A 21,630-nucleotide genomic window follows, 5' to 3' on the forward strand; every position below is an offset into this window, starting at 1 on the left:
TAATGATGGTGTTTAGGGAATTGAGGGGTAAGGAAAGAATCTGTGTTATTATCTATGACGCATTACTCATGTGTAACAGCAGTTTGTTCTTTCTCTTACTACTCTGTAGCATTTTAAGCCCATCCTGATAAAGGGACATGATGCTGAATGAAAACAGTTAGGAAACAGGGTTGAAGCATCTGGTCCATCCACAAAGATTTTCTGCCATGAAAACTGTCTTTACATGCAATAGCAAAATGAATGTAGTCCCTACAGTGAGAATACATCAATATCCATATAAAAATGCCTTTTTAACAGCAGAGCTTATAGCCCATGGGTTGTGTCAGTCTAAAACACTGTCTGTAAGGGTTGTACAACTTGTAACAACGCTAAGTACCTAACTTTAGAGAAAAACATCATCAAACCTTTTACTCTAAGTCTTAATCTCTGGATTTGGTCAAACCTACGTTAACATTGAAGCAATTTAATTTCTTAATACACAAACCACACATGAGGACAGATGAACATCAGAAGAGAAAGAGCTAGTTTTGAAATCTAATGCATCCAGAAATCTTTATGCCTTGAAAAGAAAAATTAACCCTCTGCCTTTCCAGCTTGTTTAAAATAACTGTGAAGCCATAAACAGGAAAGCCAAACAAGAGAAATGTGCCCAAGTTCCTCAAAAACATGATGCTGTAGATAGTAGCAAGCAAACGATAGAACAAGATTTCCTCTCCACCCACACCTTTTAGACCAGATGCTCTAGAAATCCCACAGACGACTGGTTTTCTCTGATTGCGTACAGAAGTTTCCTGACTTACCTAGCCTTCTTGCTGGTCTTGGGTTTTGGCGCGGTATTTTTTGCTTTCTTTTCCTTTGGCTCTTTAGGGGTCTTAGGGACTTTGGGGGTCTTGGGTTCCTTCTTTTCCTTGGGTTCTTTAGGATCCTTAGGTTCTTTTTTTGCCTTGGGCTTTTTCTTTTTCTTCTTCTCTTCTTGGGAGCAATCCACTGAGTTTCTGCTTAGATTCTGGCTGTCAAGTCCCCCAGGAAAGTCCTCCTTACCAAAACCTTTACTGGGACCTTCTGCAGCAATATGATTGTTTTTCTTTTTCTTTTTCTTTTGCTGTGTCTGCGGCTCAATTGATGGCAGATAATCATCACTTTTCACTAGCTGGGTATTCGGTCCGCTAACCTGAGTCATATCCGGCACTGGTTTCTCTAAAAAGGGTTCCGACGGAGAATGCTGAGAGAGAGACAAACAGAAATAAATTTGTAGATTTGCAACCTTGATTTCTAGAACTTTGCTCTTTTGGAGCAAGAGGTTACAGAGGGAGAAAATACTAAGCAGAAGATTAACTAGTAGCATATCTGAAACACTGTAAACCAGTAAAAACCCAAAGCTTTCTGCAGTTAAACCAGTAGCAAAATAACCAGAAAAGGGCAAATTACTCTAAAGCTGGTATATAAAGTAGAAGTACAGAAAATATTTACAGCTGTCAACATTTAGATGCAAAAGGAAATCAATTGTTATTTCAAATATTTCAGAATAGTTGTTAGTAGAATTAGTAACTTGTTACAAATTATTTAGTTGCACTGGAATTTTGTCCTCCAGGAAAAAAATTCTTAAAGTTTGTTTCTAGACATGCAAAGGAAAATAAAAGTATATTCACAGGCTGTATTTATAAAAAAAATAATCAAAGCAATTTACATTGGTTCAGCTGTAACAGAAGGTATTTTGATCAGTACATGAAGGATTAAGCCACTTTAAAACATAATATAATGTTACATTTTATGTCAAAGATCCACAGCTCCTAATTGTAACAAACAGATTTGTTCCTGCTACAGATTGGACAGAGAACTACCTTAAGTGTTTGTGAACCTGCAAAAACATCCCAATTCAAAGTCTGTATAGTGCATCAGGTTTATACCAGACTTAAAAAATGAAAACTTACATTTAATTACACAAATGTCAAGTGCCTGGACTAAACATATTGGATATATCTGCAACTTTTCTCCTCTTAATCGTTCTCTTCTACACAAAGATCTATGAGTTTGCAGTGAAAAATTGTCTAAGATCTACCATGACTTTGCAGCATATCAAAGCTCTAACCTGCTTCTCCTCACAGCCTGCCCATGGTTATAAATGCAGGACAACAGCGCTTCTCAAGAAGAAAAATAATAGCACGACACTGTACTGATGCTCTCTTGCAACTGCATATACAGTCAGATCATTTTCCCATCTTCTCTCTCTCTCTTCCTTTTCACTTTTCTAAAAATTAAGTCTGGATGATTCTAGGCAGAAAAGCTCCCTATTAGCTGTGGTCACAAAGTCTAGCCATTTGAGATGTTTGATCAATCGAACTGGGGAGAAGAAAGGTTTATAGCATATCAGAATTTTACTTCTAGGAATAGCAGTGCCTGTGTAACTGTTTGTGATGTTATCCACATTTCCTTTTCTCCACTCTTTCTTCAGACTGCACTTACTTAGGACTGGCAAGCATGCAAATGAATGACTGTAAATCCAGTCCCTGAGCATAAGAAGAACTGATGGGCATACACTGAAATACACTTCAGCCACCTGCATCTAAAAAGCAATGCACTTAAGATTTAGGAAGTAAAATTCTTAATATCATTATACAAGAAAGTGAATGCATATATATTTTTCCAAGTATATTAATATAGATTTCTGAATGTAAACAAAGTGAACCAGTGCAGTCCTATTTTCAGCATTTCTTTACAGCAGCAAAAAAATGCTGTTCCCTGAATATACTCAGATACTCGGAAGCGACCCAAGCAGCAGAAGGAGCAAGGCTGTCAAGAAGTGAAAACAACTCTTCATTGCTGTCTGGGAGAGGTTTCAACAGTACAAGCTTGATGCTACAGTTCTTCATGGAAGAGACTCCAGGACAAGAGAAGGTGGCCTATGTGACGAACTGAAGATTTGGGTCCATGTGGCTGAACCAAAAACTTCCAGGGTGACTTCTGCATGTTTCTATCCTCCACCTGTTTACTAAGATGCTTTTTAGTGCAACAGGGCCTTAGTTGCAGTGAAAGCTCAACTCTAACACAAACCTGATGCACCCACTGCATTAGCGCCACATCAATCGGCCTCACCTCAAAGGCAATCTTACGTTACGTATCCTGAAGTATGAACCAACACCTCTTCTAGAAATTTGTAGTCACCAAACACTTGCCTATCTTCATGCTGGAAAGTTCACAGAGACTGGGTATCTGTACAGAAAATGCTGATCCCAGGAAGTCCGTGGTGCCAATGAGTTTTACAGTCCAATTATGCATTACATAAAGTCGAGTTATTTTAAAATCTTCTAATTGGTTTTGAATTTGGTTGACTGAATTGAATTGAATGTCTCCTCAGATTTGTTCTGTGACACAGAACAGAACTGTCTTCTCCCTCAGACCATTACATATTTGTACTGTCTAACACTTATTTTTAGGTTGGAAGAGATAGGAATGTCACACAGATCACCTGTAAGTACTTCTTATACATAGATTTTCAGACCAGTACTTTTAACCTGCATTTTCCCAAGGTAGTCAACATATTTCTATATTATCTGCCATTTCACATCTCACCTATGTTTTTCAGAGACCTTGTGTGCAAGTTTCATCAGTCTTCACTGAGCTGTCCACTGCCATACTCAGTCCTCTTTTTATATACTGTTCACTTGCTGTATCTAACTTAGAAGAAATGCAAGTTATTCCTTCCATGGTTTGTAAAATTTGTGTTGAGCAAGTACCTTGTGTTTGGCAGTACAGCATTTGTTTGCCACGTTGAGACTTTTACAACTATCTACAAGCTTGTGTATAAGGCACAACTTCCTAGAATAAACTAGAATTGGTAGTTTAATTTATTTTTCTTTGTCTTAAGCCTGTGAAGCAGCCAAGCCAACAAATATTAAAAACCACAAGAAATCCAGTAAGGCCAAGTAAATGTAATTCTATAAAATCTTCAAGGTTGTACCTTCACTGGAGATATGACTGTGTCAGTGAAATCAATATGAAGTTTTATACATGCTTGTGTATGCTCATTATCTTTTCAATCTACTTAAAAAAATTAATACTTGTCTCCTTTCTAAGATTTGTAGGTTGTTTTTTTTTGTTTGTTTGCTTGCTTATTTTAGAAGTCTGAACAACAGCTTTTAGTGCAGTTATAAGGAAATCTGAAGGTAAGGCAGACAGCTTTCCAAGTCTCTACAACAGCTATGTCAGCCCCTCATGATCTGACATTTGTAGTTTTAATGTAAGGTCTGGTCAGAAGGTAAAGCACCGAGAACGGCAGCAGCGATTGTTGTCACACTGTAGTACTCAGTAACTCATTCTGGAAGATGTAATCTTATGAAAATCCAGATTTTTACCACCTCAAAGAGCTTACCCACAAGATTCATTCACAGGCTCTGAAACAACTTAGACTATAGATTAGACTCAAATGCTATGCATGAAACAAATATTAAAGAAGAAAACCTTACTGCCTTTTATTTACAGTACCAAGCTATATACACTACCAAGCATGCAAATTAAAATACTATGGTTTTTATTCATATCGTCCCCAAAACATCAAGCTACAAAAAGCCAACTCTGCCCTAATTAGGCTTCACTTATATCTCCCATTACTTGAAAATACATTACTTTTGCCATATTCCACTCCCTTTGCAGTTTGGCACATTTTGTAAATCACTTATATGTGATCATTTAAAGTATAGCACTCTTTCAAAGAAACGGGTGTGATTATTTTTCTAGGAAGTCTGTGCCTACACTTTCCCAATATGCTAAAACAGTTTATCCCTAACTGACAACCCCACATTGCTCCCTAGTGTGAAGCTGTGTAGGAGCAGCACAAACCTAGTGAGAAAAGGAGATCGGAAACAGCTTGAAAGATGCATTTTCTTACCCCAAACCAGTTATCTGCTCTTTCTTAAGGGAGAAAAGGAAAAAAGAACAGGCTTTCACTAGTAAATATTAGATTAAGCCTACCACAGGGAATTATTTCAAATAGTTCTACTTCTTTAAATCTACAAAGGATTAACTCCAGTTACAGGGTCACAATTTCTAATGAAAGAACCCCATTTTCCATTTACAAAATTAAAAAAGTACATTACAAGTTTTTACCAAAAGACTGAAAAAAATTATCTCCATACTTCACAGAAATCAAAATCATCACTTCTCCTGCACTTTCAGTAGAAACAAAGCCATAATTTAGTATGTTGGTACAGAATTTAATCTTCCACAGGAAAGAAAGCAGTGAAGATTAAGCACAAATAGGTATTCATCTTATTTGATATTGCAGCAGTATTATTTTTGGTATTATTTGAAATAAGGTGAAAAAGGTGCTCAAAAATATTGGCGTGTTTACTAGACCCACATCTCTTTATATCTTTTAGAGAAAAGCTGTTTTTGTAAACATTTAACAAAGAACAGATGGCCTGTTTTAATCATGTGAAAAAACCTGGAGCTCACATTAATACTCCTACCACCGACTACTGGGGCTAGTCACCTCCCTAACCAGCAGCATGGTATGGTCTTCAGTAATATCATTTGATTTTACAATGGACATTTTCTCATCAATTTCACTGCTTGACAGTTAATCAATGCTATTAACATGCAATATCACAATGCAGGACACTCCTAAAGATCGCAGCTTATTAGAATAGAACAGATTCTTCAGGAACTCAAAGGAGTTAAAATAATTTGCAGCTCAACAGGTTACCCAGAACAGTAATATGCTTTTGCGTTATCAATAAAATCCAACAATAGCCAAGCACATAATACAGGAAAACAATATTTGAGAAATTGATTCTGGAATGCAAAAATCTCACTTTTCTGGAATTCAAACTTATTTTTAAACTTCCAAACAAGTATCATCAGGATTTGAAAAATTAAAAATGAAGCTGCCTGCATTTCACAGCTTCTTGTGCTTTTAGAGTTAAGCTCATTCTCTGCAGCCCATATAGCTGTCTCAAACCAGGCCTGTTAACGTGAAGTAGCAAGATGGACAGGATGTAGGATTAATCCAGTGAGGGTTAATGGCAGGGAGGGAGGTTAAGGAGAATCTTACTGTTGCTTGAACAAGGATTGAATCACAATCAACTGTACTTAAGCACTGAAAGTAGCTGAGTGTTGCTTCCCTAGCAGAGCAGCAACTTGAGCCAATATTGAGCTTTAAGAAGTATGAAGCCAGAGCAGCAAAGTATGCGACATGACTCAGCTAACTCTGTGAAATTTGAACATCAGCACCAAACAAAAAAACAAAACAAAACAAAACAAAACCTAAAACTTTTTACCAGGACTACTTGCATTTCCCTCACAGGTATTTCCAGACTCCCTGGTCTTTTACATATTTTAAAAAAGATCTACTATAACCACACTTCATTTAAATGTTCTTGAACATTGGTTTATTAGCTGAGTTGAGTAACAGTAGAGCAAGTGCTCCGTCAGTTCCTACTGGCTCCAAAATACAAGCCTTTCCAATATGATAGCTATACAATGGATAATTCCATGTTAGGTAAATCATTACTGAATATTCTTATTTGCAGCAACTGCAGTCCTGTTAAATTATCACCTTCACTTCGGGAAAAGCAACCTGCAGCAAAAGGAAGGTCTTTTAAAACAGAAGACAGACTACAGCATTGCTTCTGGAAGCAGCTCAACCTAGTGCTGTACAGATCGCTCATTTTGAATTTGGGTCCTTCCTGATAGCAGTCCACAAGGCATTAAAAGCCATCCCATGCAGAAATTGCTCCACGATGCTTCCTTTTAAAGGTTAATGAAAAAAGTATTTATCATCCCTCTGGGTTATTTAAAACAAACTACTACTCTTGACTATCCTCCAAGCAAATCACTTGGAAAGTTTCCGTGTCATGTCTCGATACATTGCTCTGTCCCTGCAATTCTCAACTTGTCTCAACAGTTTCAGCATTAGGCTTGTCTTGGTACTCCCTTGATTTGAAGCATGCTTCAGCTTTTCTAGACCAACATATTTTTCAGACATCATCCATCTGCAAAGCTCACATATCAGTAAAAACTCCAGAGTAAAATGGGATCAACAGCACCTCTGAAATTGCAACGAAGTACCAGTACCTACGCTTAACAACAGTACAGCTGTACAGTATTTTTTCCTACAGTAGCTAATGTCCAGAAACATGCTCAAGACTACCTGCACACTGAGAATTCTTTCCAAAATCTGTTTTACCTATCAGATTCTTCTCCTATATTGTGAGTGATGATCCCCTCCCTTTTCTGTGACACTACCACATTAAACTGAAGATATGTATGTCTTTTTTTATTTCACTATATGGAAATACTTGGTACTACCTTAAAATATTTTGGGCAATATGATGCTGTTTAGAAACAACTGGTATCTCAATACTTCAGAAATCCTTCAAAAAAAATTGTAGTTCTAAAGTGACAACTTGCATTTGTAAACCAACAAGTGGTGTCATTAATCTTCTCCGCACTAAAGGGAAAGGCATCACACCAAATGAGAATGAAAGAAGTCGATTTTTCAAATATGACTCAACAAGGAACCTTATAGTTTACCAACACCCTTGCTATACTTCTACAAAACACAGATGAAGATGTATGGAAAACAAAAGTTCTATTAACACCTTCTTAGCAAGACATAACTTGACAGTTAAAAATCACTTTGCATGAAAAAAGTTCACATTTTAGTGAAGTGCTGCTGCAATACCACTTTATTTCCTAAGCAAGCCTCAGAACAGAATAGAATATTTTAAGACTTTCCTAAGTCTTCCTGCTCTGTTACTAGTAATGGAGACCATCTTTAAAAAACAGGTGCAACTAATAAAAAGTTAAAACTTGCCGATCTGAAGTTTTCAGAAAAACTCTTGAGTCAAAACAATGAGAATTTTGATGCCAGCAGCATCCTAACAGTGGAGTGGAAGTGATTAAAACTAATCTTAATGCCCTCAGCCACCACTGCAAAAGTACACTCAGTGCTGATTTGGTGGAGCTGAAAATATCCCCCAATTAATGTATGTGGAAGAACAAAAACATGCTATACAAAATATAGAGTTCTTTAATTGCACCTCAGCACAGCTACAGCATTAGAATTTATTCTGGTCATGTACTCTGTGGAGTAACACAGATTACAAAATATGAATGATACTAATGTGGCCATCCAAAAAGCAAAGATCCCATTATCTTTTACAGTAATCTCACGTAGCAATGCTATTTCATGCTCACAAAGTAAGAAATATTGCTAAACCTATGGAGTATCAGCCAGTGCTCATTGTTCACAGCTCAAAAACAACTAACTTGTCCTGTAAGAGAGCTCTTACATTCCTGTCCATCAATCAGAATCAACATCAGGGTTGATCAGAATCTCAGACAACAGCTACTCCTATGATAACAAAGTGTGTATCGTCCACATTAGCTTTCCAGGTAAGAAACTGCAATAGCTACCATAGGGATTGTATATAAGTGCTGTTGTGATGGTCCACAAGAAAAAAGCATTAAGAGTTTTTTGCTATAGACTACTTTGCTCCTAATGCAAGTGAGGCAGTCCTAAATATTACACAACAGTAGCCAGACTTTCCATCATCACCATGTAGACTGTTCAAGAACTCAGGATTTTGGCCAGTTTTTACTAGCTCTAGCTGTAGAAACACATAGAAAGGGTGGGGCAATTAGGTACTGAATTCTAATGGCAAAAGCCATATTGCTCATGCTGACAGGTCATCCACCTCAAGCCTGCCTTCCCTGCACAGCCACAGACAAAGGAAACCTCACTTCTGCGTACGCTCCATTATCAAGCAGCAGACATGCCAGAAACATGCCAATGTGAATTTTACCACAGAAGTCTTGCAGAGTTTATGCTATGCAGTCTATATCACCAGTAGGAAAATGACAGGCACAACAGCAAGAGCTCTGTTGTAAAATGGCCTATAAGCATCTTTTTCTTAACACTTTACTTCTGTGCCAAGTAAGACCTGTATGCAAAAATGTAGATATTTTCTTTGTGAAGCTACACCCAAGCACAGCTATCAAGGTACCTAGAGCTTACCAGAGAATTCCCTGGATCAGAGAAATATCCAGGAGGTTTACCACCAGTTTTCTCCAATCCCTCTAAAACAAGGTGGTAGCTGCACATCTCCAGGCAAGATAGGGAAGTCACATAGCAAAGCAAGAACACGCCAGGATGAAAAGGTTTCTGGAAGACCTAGTACAATACTTCAGCTTCTCCAAGAAAGGGTGAATAGGAGAGGAAAGGCCTTCACATATTCAACTGAAACAGTAGTATTGAAACTGCTATTATTGAACACATAAGCACTATAAAGATTAACCAAACATTTTTAGCATATATACAGGCTGAGTTGTTGCTCTTGGCCTTGCCTCCATGTTCCCCACAGCACTTCAGCTCCACTGTGAAAGCAAAACAGTTCCTCTGAAACAGCAAAATGCGAACATCCTCCCTCTCTTGGGCACGTTTCACAGTCACACTTTGAAATCCAAGGTCCTGAGGGAAGAGGGGAAGCGTACTGCTCTGCACGTGTAGCCGCCTCCCTCTGCCAGCAGAATTCCCTCCATTCAGTTACGGAATGTCAAATACATAGAAATCTATCCTCTCTGAAGGGTAACCCATTCCTACATCACACTGCATTGCCATCACTACGGGTTATGATGCTCTGGTATCAACTACAATTTCCGCTTAACACCCTGTTACCTACCCAGAAAAAGAAAATCTGACAAAACTGTCCTGTCTGACTATCTATTGAGCACTTCCAGCCTGCCCACGGTAATTAAAGCAACAAGAGTCCCCTAAAATTTCGTTTTTCTACAAAAGACTTAAAGTTACTCTTGAACCATTTTAAGAAGGACCTTAATTAGCTCGCATCTACTTCTATCAATACATTTCTCTACCATTATCAAATCTTAATCACAGTGACAAAGAGCAAAGAGCATCAGGTTTATGACTAAGGAGAAAATCAAAGACTAGCATATGTGGTACAAACACTGCTGTTTCTGACCACAGACAACCAAAAAAGTTCCATCCGTGCTTTTACTGCTGCAAGCAGTAACAGCAAAAGCACTACATGCCACAACAGTAAAAGTGTTTCTATTCTGGTACTTTTTCACCCCACCCCTTCTAACCCCCAAACGAGTTAATAGGAAAACTTATTTAACAGGTTATATTTGTAAAAAATATAAGGTGAAAGGTAGTAAGACATGTATATATCTTGCATGTTTACGTAAGATACAAACTATTAAAAAAATATGGTGTATACGTAAATTCAGAAGTGATTTGCAAAAAGTCTAATAAACTATGCTTTATCTGAATTCACATGAAGTACACTTTATTGTCTCACACCTTATATCAAATAAAGTGCATTTTAATCTAAGGAAGGGAGAACAACAACAGGGAGAAAAGCAGTTGTTTGGGTTTTCTTTTTTTTACTAGATGAAACTGAAGACTAGCAGGCCAGGAAATTTTTATTTCTCCTACCTGCTGTGCAGCGCTTAAGGATCAAGTAAATGCAAGCTTCAGAATTACCACTTGTTTGACGGACATACGGTGAGCCCTACTAGTCTGCTGCTTGTAGTAACAACATGAAATGCTTTTCAACAATGAATCAAAAGGACCAAACTGCAATGAAGACTGTAAGGAAGTACATCAGGAAAAGAGATGAGCACAGACAGGAGCAGCGTGGATTTAAATGTGTATTGCCCCATTCTGTTTACTTGCAACCAGTGCACACATATGTATTTTTTCTTCTGGGCTTGGTCATCTTGCAGTCTCTCCCTACCAGCCTGGGAAAGCCTTACAAAGATACAAGTCATAGCCAGTTCCTTTGGCCTTCTCATGGGAAGCCATGCTCTGTTTTGCCATGCACACCTGCCCCAGGGCTGCCTCTTCCCTCTCTTCTGAGGGCTCTCTAATGCCAGGCCCTTCAATGGATCTATAGCCTACCTCTGGGGAAAGCTGGCTCTTGGGAGACAAGCTGGCAATCTCAGCTGCCCACCAAGCCCTGTCTCATAAATATTAATGAGCAACTGAAGGGCTTTATTTCATACATTCATGAAACAGTAAGATGTAGCAACCACCAGCAAAATGCTTTCAAATGTATTTATAGGCAGTTGCATTTATTAGCATACACTTTTTTCCAATACATTAGGAAGATTTTAGGTAAGAGATAACTTCTCTATCATTTTCCTAAGCCTTTCCTTATATACCTCAGAAAACAAAAGCCCAGCATTTTTGTTTTAAAAGCTCCCCCAGCTCAGATTCTAGACTTGCTAAACATGCATGTTTAAGAGGCCTGCACATATATATATAAAAAATATCAATTGACAGTTTAATGACAAACATGCACCAGATTAAGAGGTTGGTGAAAAGAGGATGCAATTCATAGACAGCCTTTACTAAGAACTTTATTACTTCTCCTATCTGCAAGCCTTTACAAAAAAAGACCAAGTTTTCCCCAAAGGTATAAATATGTATCACATTCTAATAACACAAGAAAAGGGCAATGGTCTTAGATGTTTAAGATTTCAACTGATGCAACAAAGGACTAACTCCTGAGTTTTTACTCCTGTCCCTAGAAAGGAGGTCCCACTGAAGTCCCACAATACTACTTGTAAGTACTTTTATTACATAATAAAACATCCCGAGTTCTTCCATGGTTTGCAGCAAGTTTTGGTGGGTTTTTTTTTTTCAATTTCACCAGGATACCTTGCAGATAGAGTGTACCGGCTTAAGAAAGATGAGCTTAAAGCATTAGAAGAAACACTACAAGCACAGATACCACACTTTCGTTTCAGTTTGGTGCTCACAAACTTTTAGTTCATCACTATTTTAATGAGGATGATTTGCAACAGACCCCACTAGACAAATAATACAACACTCTTTTTCGTCCCTTGTCATCCACAGCCTCTGCAAGGTGAAACTGCACAGTATCCACAGTCAAAAGATGAAATGTTTTTGATGTGTTACTTGAGCTGATGCCTTTTTTTTCCCCTGTGTAATTTTAACTATAACTTGTACTCAAGGCTTTTCTGCTACAAATTTTAACAACCACACAGAATTCTCCAATCCCATGGACTTCTAATACTGTAAAATACATAAAACAGCACCAAGGCAATGAAAGCTAAACCAGTCAAACCAACTTTTACAATTACTCATTTATTCTTTCAATCGAAGTTTGCTGACTTATTCTGATTAAGAGGGCCTCATCTCAGAAGTTCCTCAAAAAGGCTGTATTTGGTAGGTGGTTTTTGATATCATTATATCCACAGTAGATCAATCGTCCTGTCTCCACTGTTTACATCTATTCCAACTCTCCAAGTGTTTTTACTTGTTGCTCTTTCAGTCTCACAGTCCAGGTGAGCACACTTTGTACTAGGAGATTCACAATGTAGAATTATTTAGAAGTCAACATTTTGTTTTGACATTCTAAATGCCATTTCCTTAGTCACAAAGAAGTTCCACATAACCAGAGAAAAACAAAACTCAAAAATCCCACTACCACTTTTATTTCTAATAGCTGTACCTAGTAAGTTGGAGTGACTTTTCTAACCTATTTTTATCCCCACCTTAAACTGTTCTTGTCCAGCAGAAATTCAAAAGCTTTCCTCAGACATTGACCAAATGAGTCAACTTGCAAGTGAAATAGTAAACATGCAATGTTCTCTTGGAAACATAATTAAAGTTCACTGTAACTCTAAGAAAAACTACTATAAACACATTTTTCTTTTTTAAAATGGCAGTCTAAATTATTAAGTATTTCCAATACTTGAAAACAAAAGAATAAATGTCATTAGTGTCACTTACGAAACAAATTTAATTCCTAGTACTTGACTTTTTACAATAATATTTCACAGGGTGAGTCCTCCCTAGTTACTTCCAGAATTTCTGCCTCATTCAGCATACAGGCTGGATGAGACTCCTAGATTAAATCAGATCTGAATGACTAAGATATTATCCTGAAGAGAAGGCTCATATTACCTTGAAAACTTCAGTACAGAAAAAAGAAAGACTGCAAGGAGATGGTCTATGATAGAGCAGTGAACATCAGGCAAGATTTTTCCACCAGCCTCAACTCACCATGATAATACTCTATTATTTTCCTGAAGGGGTTTTGTGTTTCGGGTGGGTTTTTTTCTTTTAAATTCCATACTCATTTCTTTCTAACATAGTTCTCCATCAAAGGACTTGCCACGAACCCTCTTACTGAGAAGTGCCCAACCATGACTGCAAGAGTACCTGCCTGGATAACTATTGGCTTCAGCCCAGCATAACACACCCTAAGAAGCCCCAAATCCCACGTCTATCACTCTGGCCTCAGGCAACTCCCTGTCCCTCTGTCCTGGTTTCCTTGTATGTAAAATGGAGAATACACATTGTAGGACAGTTTAGAAGATGAATGAATTAGTGGTTGTTGAGATTTTTCTATGTTACAATTAAATTACCATAAAGAAGCTCATTTAGCTATTAATTCTTTGCCAGAAGAGAGACACTGTTTGTAGGAAGAGTCAGTCTGTTTCACAAGATACAGTGATATTCATGATTAGATTTACTGGACAGTATACGGTCCATACCTCAAATAATAAAACCAAATTAAACAGCTACTTCCACCCACAGAAGACCTTCCAGAAGTAGAAGAAACAGAACAGACAAAACATGGTTGCATACACAGATTACATCCTATTTCATTGGTACAAAGAACATGTACTGCAGCCCTACTTCAGTTCTTAACATCCCGTTTTGCAGCTTGCTATCACTGTAAGCCCCATCACTTAAAATGTGTGTTAAATTACATCGTTTAACATTTTTGTAACTTTGTTGTTTCTTGATACTTCAACAAAGTATATAAAAACATAACCACCAAAACCTTTTTGCCAACTGTAGATATAAGCAAGGCAGGCTCTGCAGACAGTAATGAACAATTAGTTTTTTGGGTATCCTCATCACACCCCTTTCAGAGGCATTCATGCTTACAGCAATATAAATACTTGAAAGTTCTAACGTGTCACATATGAAGTATGTGGGAAGACAACACAAGTTAAAAGCTACTTTTTTTTGTCTTGCATACATATATATTTACATATATATACATGTCTGTTCAAATATTTAACTTCCAGTGTTCTTTAAGTTTCCTCTACTGATGTGTGACCCTCTTCCCAAACTACAGGTGTTTCCATATTCACTTTCCAATATATATACAAAAAAGACACCAACAAAACCAACCTGCAACAGAAAAAAAAAAAAATCAGCTAAATGGTGTGGGTTCTTCCCTAGCTACATACTCAGAGTAACGCTTTCCATCCTGGCATGTAGAAGAAGTCCTCAGGTTAAATAAAGTTCTGTGAAGATAAAACAAAACATGATGGAAAGGCAGGGTTTTCTTTTCCATCTCCTGTCTCTAAACAGAAAAGGAAAAGAACCTGAAAACAATGTGTGTGATGGTTTTCTCTACATTTTTAGATACACTCCTGAACAGTTATGGAAAAGCAGCAATCCTAGAAAATCCTCTCCAATTAACTAGCTTTTAAACACCTATAGTTGACCAACTCATGGAAATCAGAGGGCAAAAGGCACAATATAACTTCAGCAGTGATGCATTTTACACCAACGATATCTATTTTACAAGAGAAAAACTACTAAAGATTTAATGGTGCCAATTAAAGAAGCCAAGAGTTGGCATGGCTCAATGGCTAAGTCATAGACCTTTTCTCTATAATAGGTTCCATTATAGCCCTGAGCTCAAGCAGTGGTAAAAGGACTGCAGAATTCTAAGTGTTATTGCAAAGGAAGGTTTAAGCATTACGCAGCTACAAGGCTAGCAGCAGTAAAGCAGCTTGCACTTACTCAGAATCCTAGTTGTGGGCATCTCACAACTTCAAAACACTATCAAAGAAATGAAGCACAGCAGCGCAAAGCCCTCAGAAATTTAACTAGCATTTTATACACATTTCCAAACTTGAAATACTTCAGTATTTGTAATTTTTCTACTATGGTGTTACCCGATTTGGTATTCATTTATGTTTACATAAAATTGTGTAGCTGAAGACTGAAAGTTTTTACTTAACCATAGGATGTCTATAAACAACTGGTGCAACGTACAATGAGAAGAAGAAAATTAAAATGTCAAAGTGCCTCTCGAGATGGCTCCCAGTAAACCCAGGAAAGTATCTGTGCCATCATAGAGCACTGTACAAAATTATCATCTATATCAACAACGAGACCTCACACACAGTACAGATTATCTTGAAGGCAAAGTCTAAAGGGCATTTCACTTACTTTAGACAGATTGCTCTTTATGAAAACATTGGCAGATCCTAATACAGGAAATAAAAAGAATTAATATGGGTAAAATTGGCACCAGAGCAAACTGGGTATAAAACCAGTGACTAATAAATTTAGGATAGGAAGTCAGATACCTGTTCCAACATTCAGAGTAATCTGATTTGGTGTAAGAATTTCAAAAAAAGGAGTACGGGGAGCAAAAGCCAAGTGCTCTTTAAATTGAAGTTTGATAAGCAGTTTCTAAGACTGTACATGTGACAGCCAGAGGCTCAACTCAATGGCCCAGACAACCATTACAAGTACTTTGCTCCTAATAAATGGTGACAGTAAAAATCAACAGCAAAAATCTTGTTTAGATTAAAAAAATGAATGTATTTTAATAAATATACTTTGGAATATGACAAACACTGAACATATTAGTTCAGAAATGAGTTAAATATGCTTAGAACAACCATTTCTGTTTGATTTTCTAGGGGAAGAAAATCCCTACTAAGCAGACTGACTGGTAAGAGAAGCTTCTGGTCACGGAAGTTTTACCTTCAAACCCGAAAAAAGGGGTTGGTTACCCAAAAAGCTCTTATAATTACACTGGCCAATATAGTCAGAAAAAAACCCTTAAGTATTACCCCTTTTGTCAGTCTTACTTCATTCACATCCTCAAATCATCACAGCTATGAAAGTGACTACTCAGATACTTCAAGGAAAACCTCCATGATTTCAAATGCTTGCACTTACATCACCTTTCTTTGACTAGAAATTGTCTTCATTCACATCATGATTATCATACAAAAGGCAACAGTGCTGTTTAAAACAGAAGGGGTTACTTTTTAAATAAAGATGTCACAGTCCCAGTGTCCTTTTGCAGCAGCTGCTTCTATTCCATGGTTTGGACAATTCTCCCAAAACAATGCAGAAGTCATTTTTATTTTTAGGTACTGCAGATGATAGAGATTTGAGAAAAGTAGAAGCAAGCAATTTATGAAATTACCGGTCATCAGTTGTTCATTTACACAGTTATGCTACTTTAGTATTAGTGATATACTTGTAAGGAGTGGGTTAGTGCAGGAGATGCTGGTATCCAATTGCTGAGCATGTCTTAAATTGCAACAGGAATATGGCAACTAAAAAGGCTCCCAAGAGAATTTCATTTCTTTCTAATGTTGTGCTAGAAAACTTGATCTTCCTCAAGGGCTCCCTACACACAACATCCCTAAAATACAAGGGATCTGAATCAAAGAGGATAAATGAAGGTAGAACAAATTAAGAAAAAAAAAAAAAGAAATAGAGTAGTTTTCCATAGAAATTACCTTAGTGCTCCCACACCAGAAACCCCTGGCCTGCTTTGATGGCTCTCCAGGCCAGTTAACTAACCATGTAAACCCCTTCTCCCATCCCCAGCCACTGAGGCATTTAGGTGGTTTACAGGAGTGCTTTGTTTGGGGCTAAATTTGTACAAGTTGGTGTAGAGACAGAAGAGATGGAAAGGAGCATGAGTTTTTATCTTTTACACCTACTGGTACGTCTGAAAGAGCAAGACAACCTGCAGATCATACTTCAACTACTTAAGAGTGCAGGTTTTCTTGTACAATAGTTATGGTGTCTTCCCCTGTTGTTGTTCCCCCCATTTTCTTTGCTTTACTTAGGAATAGAAGCATCTACAACTCACAGAGTATGTTCCTGAGTTAAAAGGAAAATATGCTGATCAAGATCCAAGTAAATCTGTGTTTGTGACTTGCAAGAAATAAATTGGTTGTTTTCTAGGACTGAACTAAGTAAGGTAGGTATTTTCATGTGCACTGCTAATATTCTTTTTATGTAGGAGTCCCTACAGGTTTGCACGAGAACTTTTGGTTATCCAATTAGACATAATTAGTAAAAGCCCTTTAAATGCAGAAAGTTAACTTTTACTTTCTGAAGCTGCAGTGGTTATATTTTGGATATACTAAAAGACAAAGCAAAACAGAAGATTACATCCAAAGGCTTTTTGCGTTTTTGAGGACATACAAATGCACAGAAGTCAAGCTGGCTTTCAAGAAAATGTGCTGGAGTGGAGGAACACACAGTGTTAATCCTTCTCAAGGCAGGGCCCCTGAGGCTAGCACCCCACAGGCAGGAGCCTGCCCAGGGCAGCAGAGGCGGAAGAGGGAGGAGGTTTGTGGCTGCCTGGTAAACCCAGGTGCTACCCGGCTGCAGGTTTCCACTCTGTCAAATGGAAACAGTGATTGGGTTTGCCTGCCCCATTAGTGTATTCCCACTGACTCAAATTACTCAAAGGTTCTCTGATGGAATAAGTTAACAGACACAGAGGGTACATATCACAGGCTAAAGCCATCTTTTTTGAGCTGGCTTACTAATACTAACTTGCCAAACAACTCAGGTAACTGTGGTTTCATGCCATCACTCCACTGCAAGATTCACAACTCCACAGAAAGGCTCAGTTATGCCCAGTATCCTTCAAATCCAAAGGCAAATACATTTTTACTATATGTTCTCTTCAGTCTTTCCAAAACCTTTCCAAAACAGGTGGCACTGTACAATCCATTACTTCCAGGTGAGATAAGGCTACACCACCTTCATCAGCCAATACAGAACTCACCATTTGGACTCCCCCCTGAAGAGATCATCGAACAGTTTGGGTTGGAAGGAGCCTTTGAAGGCCATCTGGTCCAAACCCCCTGCAATAAGCAGGGACATCCTCAACTAGATCAGGTTGCTCAGAGCCCTGTCCAACCTGACCTTGAAGGTTTCCAGAGATAGGGCATCTACCACCTCTCTGGACAACCTGTTCCAGTGTTTCACAACATTCATTGTAAAACAATTCCTTATAGCTGATGTGAATCAACCCTCTTTAATTTAAAACCATTACCCCTTGTCCTACCACAACAGGCCCTGTTAAAAAGCTTGTCTGCATCTTTCTTAAAAGTCCCCTTTAAGTACTGAAAGGCTACAATAAGGTCTCCCTGGAACCTTCTCTTCTCCAGGCTAAACAACCCCAGCTCTCTCAGCCTGTCCTCACAGGAGAGGTGTTCCAGCCCTCTGATCATTTTTGTAGCTCTCCCCTGGACCTGCTCCAACAAGTCCATGTCTTTCCTGTGCTGAGGGCTCCAGAGCTGGATGCAGCACTCCAGGTGGGGTCTCACCAGAGCAGAGGGGCAGAATCACCCTCCTCAACCTGCTGGTCATGCTTTCTGGGCTGTGAGTGCACATGGCCAGCTTATATTCATCCACCAGTAATCCCTATTTCCTTCTCCTTAAGGCTGCTCTCAAACCCTTCATGCCCCTGTATTGATACCAGGGGTTGCCCCAACCCAGACACAGGACCTTGCATGCTTGGCCTTGTTGAACCTCAGGAGGTTCATATGGGCCCATTTCTTCAGCTTGTCCAGGTCTGTATGGATGGCATCCCATCCTTCAGGTGTGTCAACCGTACCACTCAGGTTGGTGTAGTCTGCACATTTCCTGAGGGTGCACTCAATCCCTCTATGTTCTTGATGAAGATACTGAACAGCACTGGTCCCAATACACTTTGCTAGGATGGGGGGACCCTACACTTTGCTTTACACTGAGGTGTAACTGCCGTCATTTCAGACGCCAGCCTGAGCAGATCCCATCTGAGGTAAGATTTACATTACAACACAGAACTCTGTTCTGTCTATTCCCCCCCCCCCCCCCCCCCCCTTTTTTTTATTTTTTAATCTGTAAGCCTCTAGTAACAGAGATGTAACTCTCTTAACTCTCTTTTAAAACCTTCCCATACGCATATTGATGCTTAGCGTATAAACCAGCTCTTCTTAATAGACCACCTAAAAGCTATCTACAGAGGACTTCAGAGATATACAGACAGGTTGAAACCACCAACTCAAAGAAATCTTAATGGATACATGGGAGATACAAAACCAAAAGAGATTGTCAGTAATCAACCCTATTTTTCTGCTGAGGTGTGAAGACAGCACTTCTCCAAATGGCCTTTCCATTGCAGTATTTTATTAACTGCAGCATGACAAAGTGGGCTTGAAATCACAGACTTGTTAAAAAGCCTTTGATGTTATATATGCAGCCCAAGATCCATTTATGTCAAAGAGTGCAAGATACTTCTCAAGCTCTAGTTCTTTAGTCACAGCAACAAATGAAAAAAGACTTTGAATATGTTATCTGTGGCATGTCACAGGTAGGCCTTTTCCCAGCTCCTTTAGTAATTGAGCTAAACTAACAAGTAAATCAGAAAGAGTCATTAGAACTGGAGGGGAGGAGAAAAAAAAAAAAAGGCAAAACCCCAACCAATAACCCCACACTTCCTTTCCTGTGGACAAACACCTCATTCAGCAGTACCAATTGAGATAACTCTTAATTATAATGATTAGATCATACTTCAGTTCTTCAACCAGTTTGATTAACATTCTTCTATCAAACATCAAGTATCTTATCTTTACTGCATGTATCTTTAGTATCATAGCTCCAGCTGTTCTTTACAGAACCTATAGTAAAATGTGAAAAACCCTAAACACAGGTCTTATATCAGATGTGCCTACAGCGATATCAGGTATAATTTTGTTTTATATTGTAATACTATATTAGAACCAGAGAGGTGTGTCTAAATCAACCCTTTATAACTTACCCCTCATTGCCAGTAACATTTTTCAGTGATGTTGTACAGCATGCCAGGGAACTGCAAGAACTGCTCTGCTGTCCCCTGCTCACCACCACTGCAGAGCACCTCTCAAGCACACCCAACAGCAATACTGGCAATACATACATGAAACAAGCAACCTGTCAGACAGCAAAGAGTCCCCAAATCCCAGTCTAATGCCTTAGTTACTGATTTATCTGATTTTCAACAACTTTTCCCGAAGTATTTCAAAGGAGACTAGCAGAGAGAAAGACTTAAAATGAAGTAGTCTTCAAGTATCGTAGGTGTTTATCCCTATGTCCACAACTGACAATGCCTGCCCCAGTAAACATTTGCAATACCCCATTAACAAACTGAGTAAGATATGAGAAACAACTATAAAGCCCAAAGTTTTAGACTAGTTTTAATGACTGTATTTTTCATATACAGCTGTACAAGTAAACTGTGATGTCAACCTTTTATGGTAAGGTGTCATTTTAAATTCAAACACACACTGTACATTATAAGCCTCCCATTATATTTAGCAACAATTGGCTGGTACAGAAAGATTTCTTCCAAAAATAAAATAAAGCACTTCATATCATTCAACGCTCACACGTAAGGAAAATTACAGTATTATCACAGTTATCATAGTCTTCCAGGGCCAAAAAAGATACGAAGTACCAGAATGCAAGTGGATGGAGGGCCATCTGGAGAGAAAGGAGATGTAAAAGGAGAGTGGAAAAACCAGAGTTCATATTGACTACTAGATATTAGGATGTTTGTTATGAGTCCTCTCTCTCTTTCCTTACAGGAACACTAAACCCAAAACTCCACAGAGGTATTAACTTCTCAGTTACTGTGGTGATTACGTTATTTTGGTTGTGGGAGTTACAGAGACATAATAAAACACAATTTCATTAACACAACTAAAAATTACTAATGTTCTTCTGATTCAACTGATTTAAATTATTCAGTCTGGTTTAAGAAAGAAGTCTTTTGTAAGTGGGTATACATTCCTTTCGGGAACTCTTGTATTACACGTGAAAACTTCCTCTCTGATTAAAAACCCAAGAGTTTGTGTTTAACAAAATACAAAAAAAGTGAAAGATTAAACTTCAGTTTGGCACTCCCTACAACATGTTATATCAATATAGCAAAGATACATTTGGTGCTGTATACTGAAGAGTAAGTGTTGCACTTGAAGACATGTATTTGCAATTTTCCAAAAATAAAAGGTTAATAATATTCCATAGAAACCTACCAAGCTCCAGAAGTTAAGATTTCTTGATATTTGATTTCTACAGCAGCAACCCATGCATTATGAACCCACTCCCAGTAGTACTTAATTTTTGTGCTTTTCCAGTGTAATACATGAGCTGCTGTCTCCTAAGCTTGGCTAACACAATGAAACCACTGAGGAATAGTACAGGAAAGAGTTGCATCCTGATCCTTGGTAGTGATTCAGGGATGAACAGGAACAGGAGATGGAACAACAGAAGCAAAAAAACTCAACCCAACAGTGGAAGATCAGAGAGAGATCCACTTGTTTTCTTCCGTATCTTGTATACCTGCACTACTTTCAGGTTAACCTCTACAATTACCAAATTCCAACAACATGAAGTGGGATTTCCTGCTCTGAACTGTTAAGACTAGTCATCTCTACCTTCTTGAGTGGCACTCTTAAGCAAGAGCAGTACTGGAAGGAGTCACAAGGACAGCACAGGGAGATCGCACATTTTAGAGTAACAGACTAAGAACTGGAATC

At 38.3% G+C, this 21,630-nt stretch overlaps 1 protein-coding gene across 8 annotated transcripts in view; it reads right to left on the reverse strand.

Moving 5' to 3' along the window:
• The window catches only part of CHD7 (chromodomain helicase DNA binding protein 7), a 132,588-nt gene that overhangs the window by 56,700 nt on the left and 54,258 nt on the right, over window positions 1-21,630 (reverse strand). For all 8 annotated transcript variants that reach the window (XM_027787895.2, XM_027787899.2, XM_027787900.2 and 5 more), the window contains one exon: window positions 801-1,222. In XM_027787895.2, coding sequence (XP_027643696.2) covers window positions 801-1,222 — 422 coding nt within the window. The remainder of the gene's footprint in view (window positions 1-800; window positions 1,223-21,630) is intronic.

This window comes from Falco peregrinus, chromosome 3 (genome assembly GCF_023634155.1).
Source record: "Falco peregrinus isolate bFalPer1 chromosome 3, bFalPer1.pri, whole genome shotgun sequence".
In the NCBI taxonomy this organism is placed as follows: domain Eukaryota; kingdom Metazoa; phylum Chordata; class Aves; order Falconiformes; family Falconidae; genus Falco; species Falco peregrinus.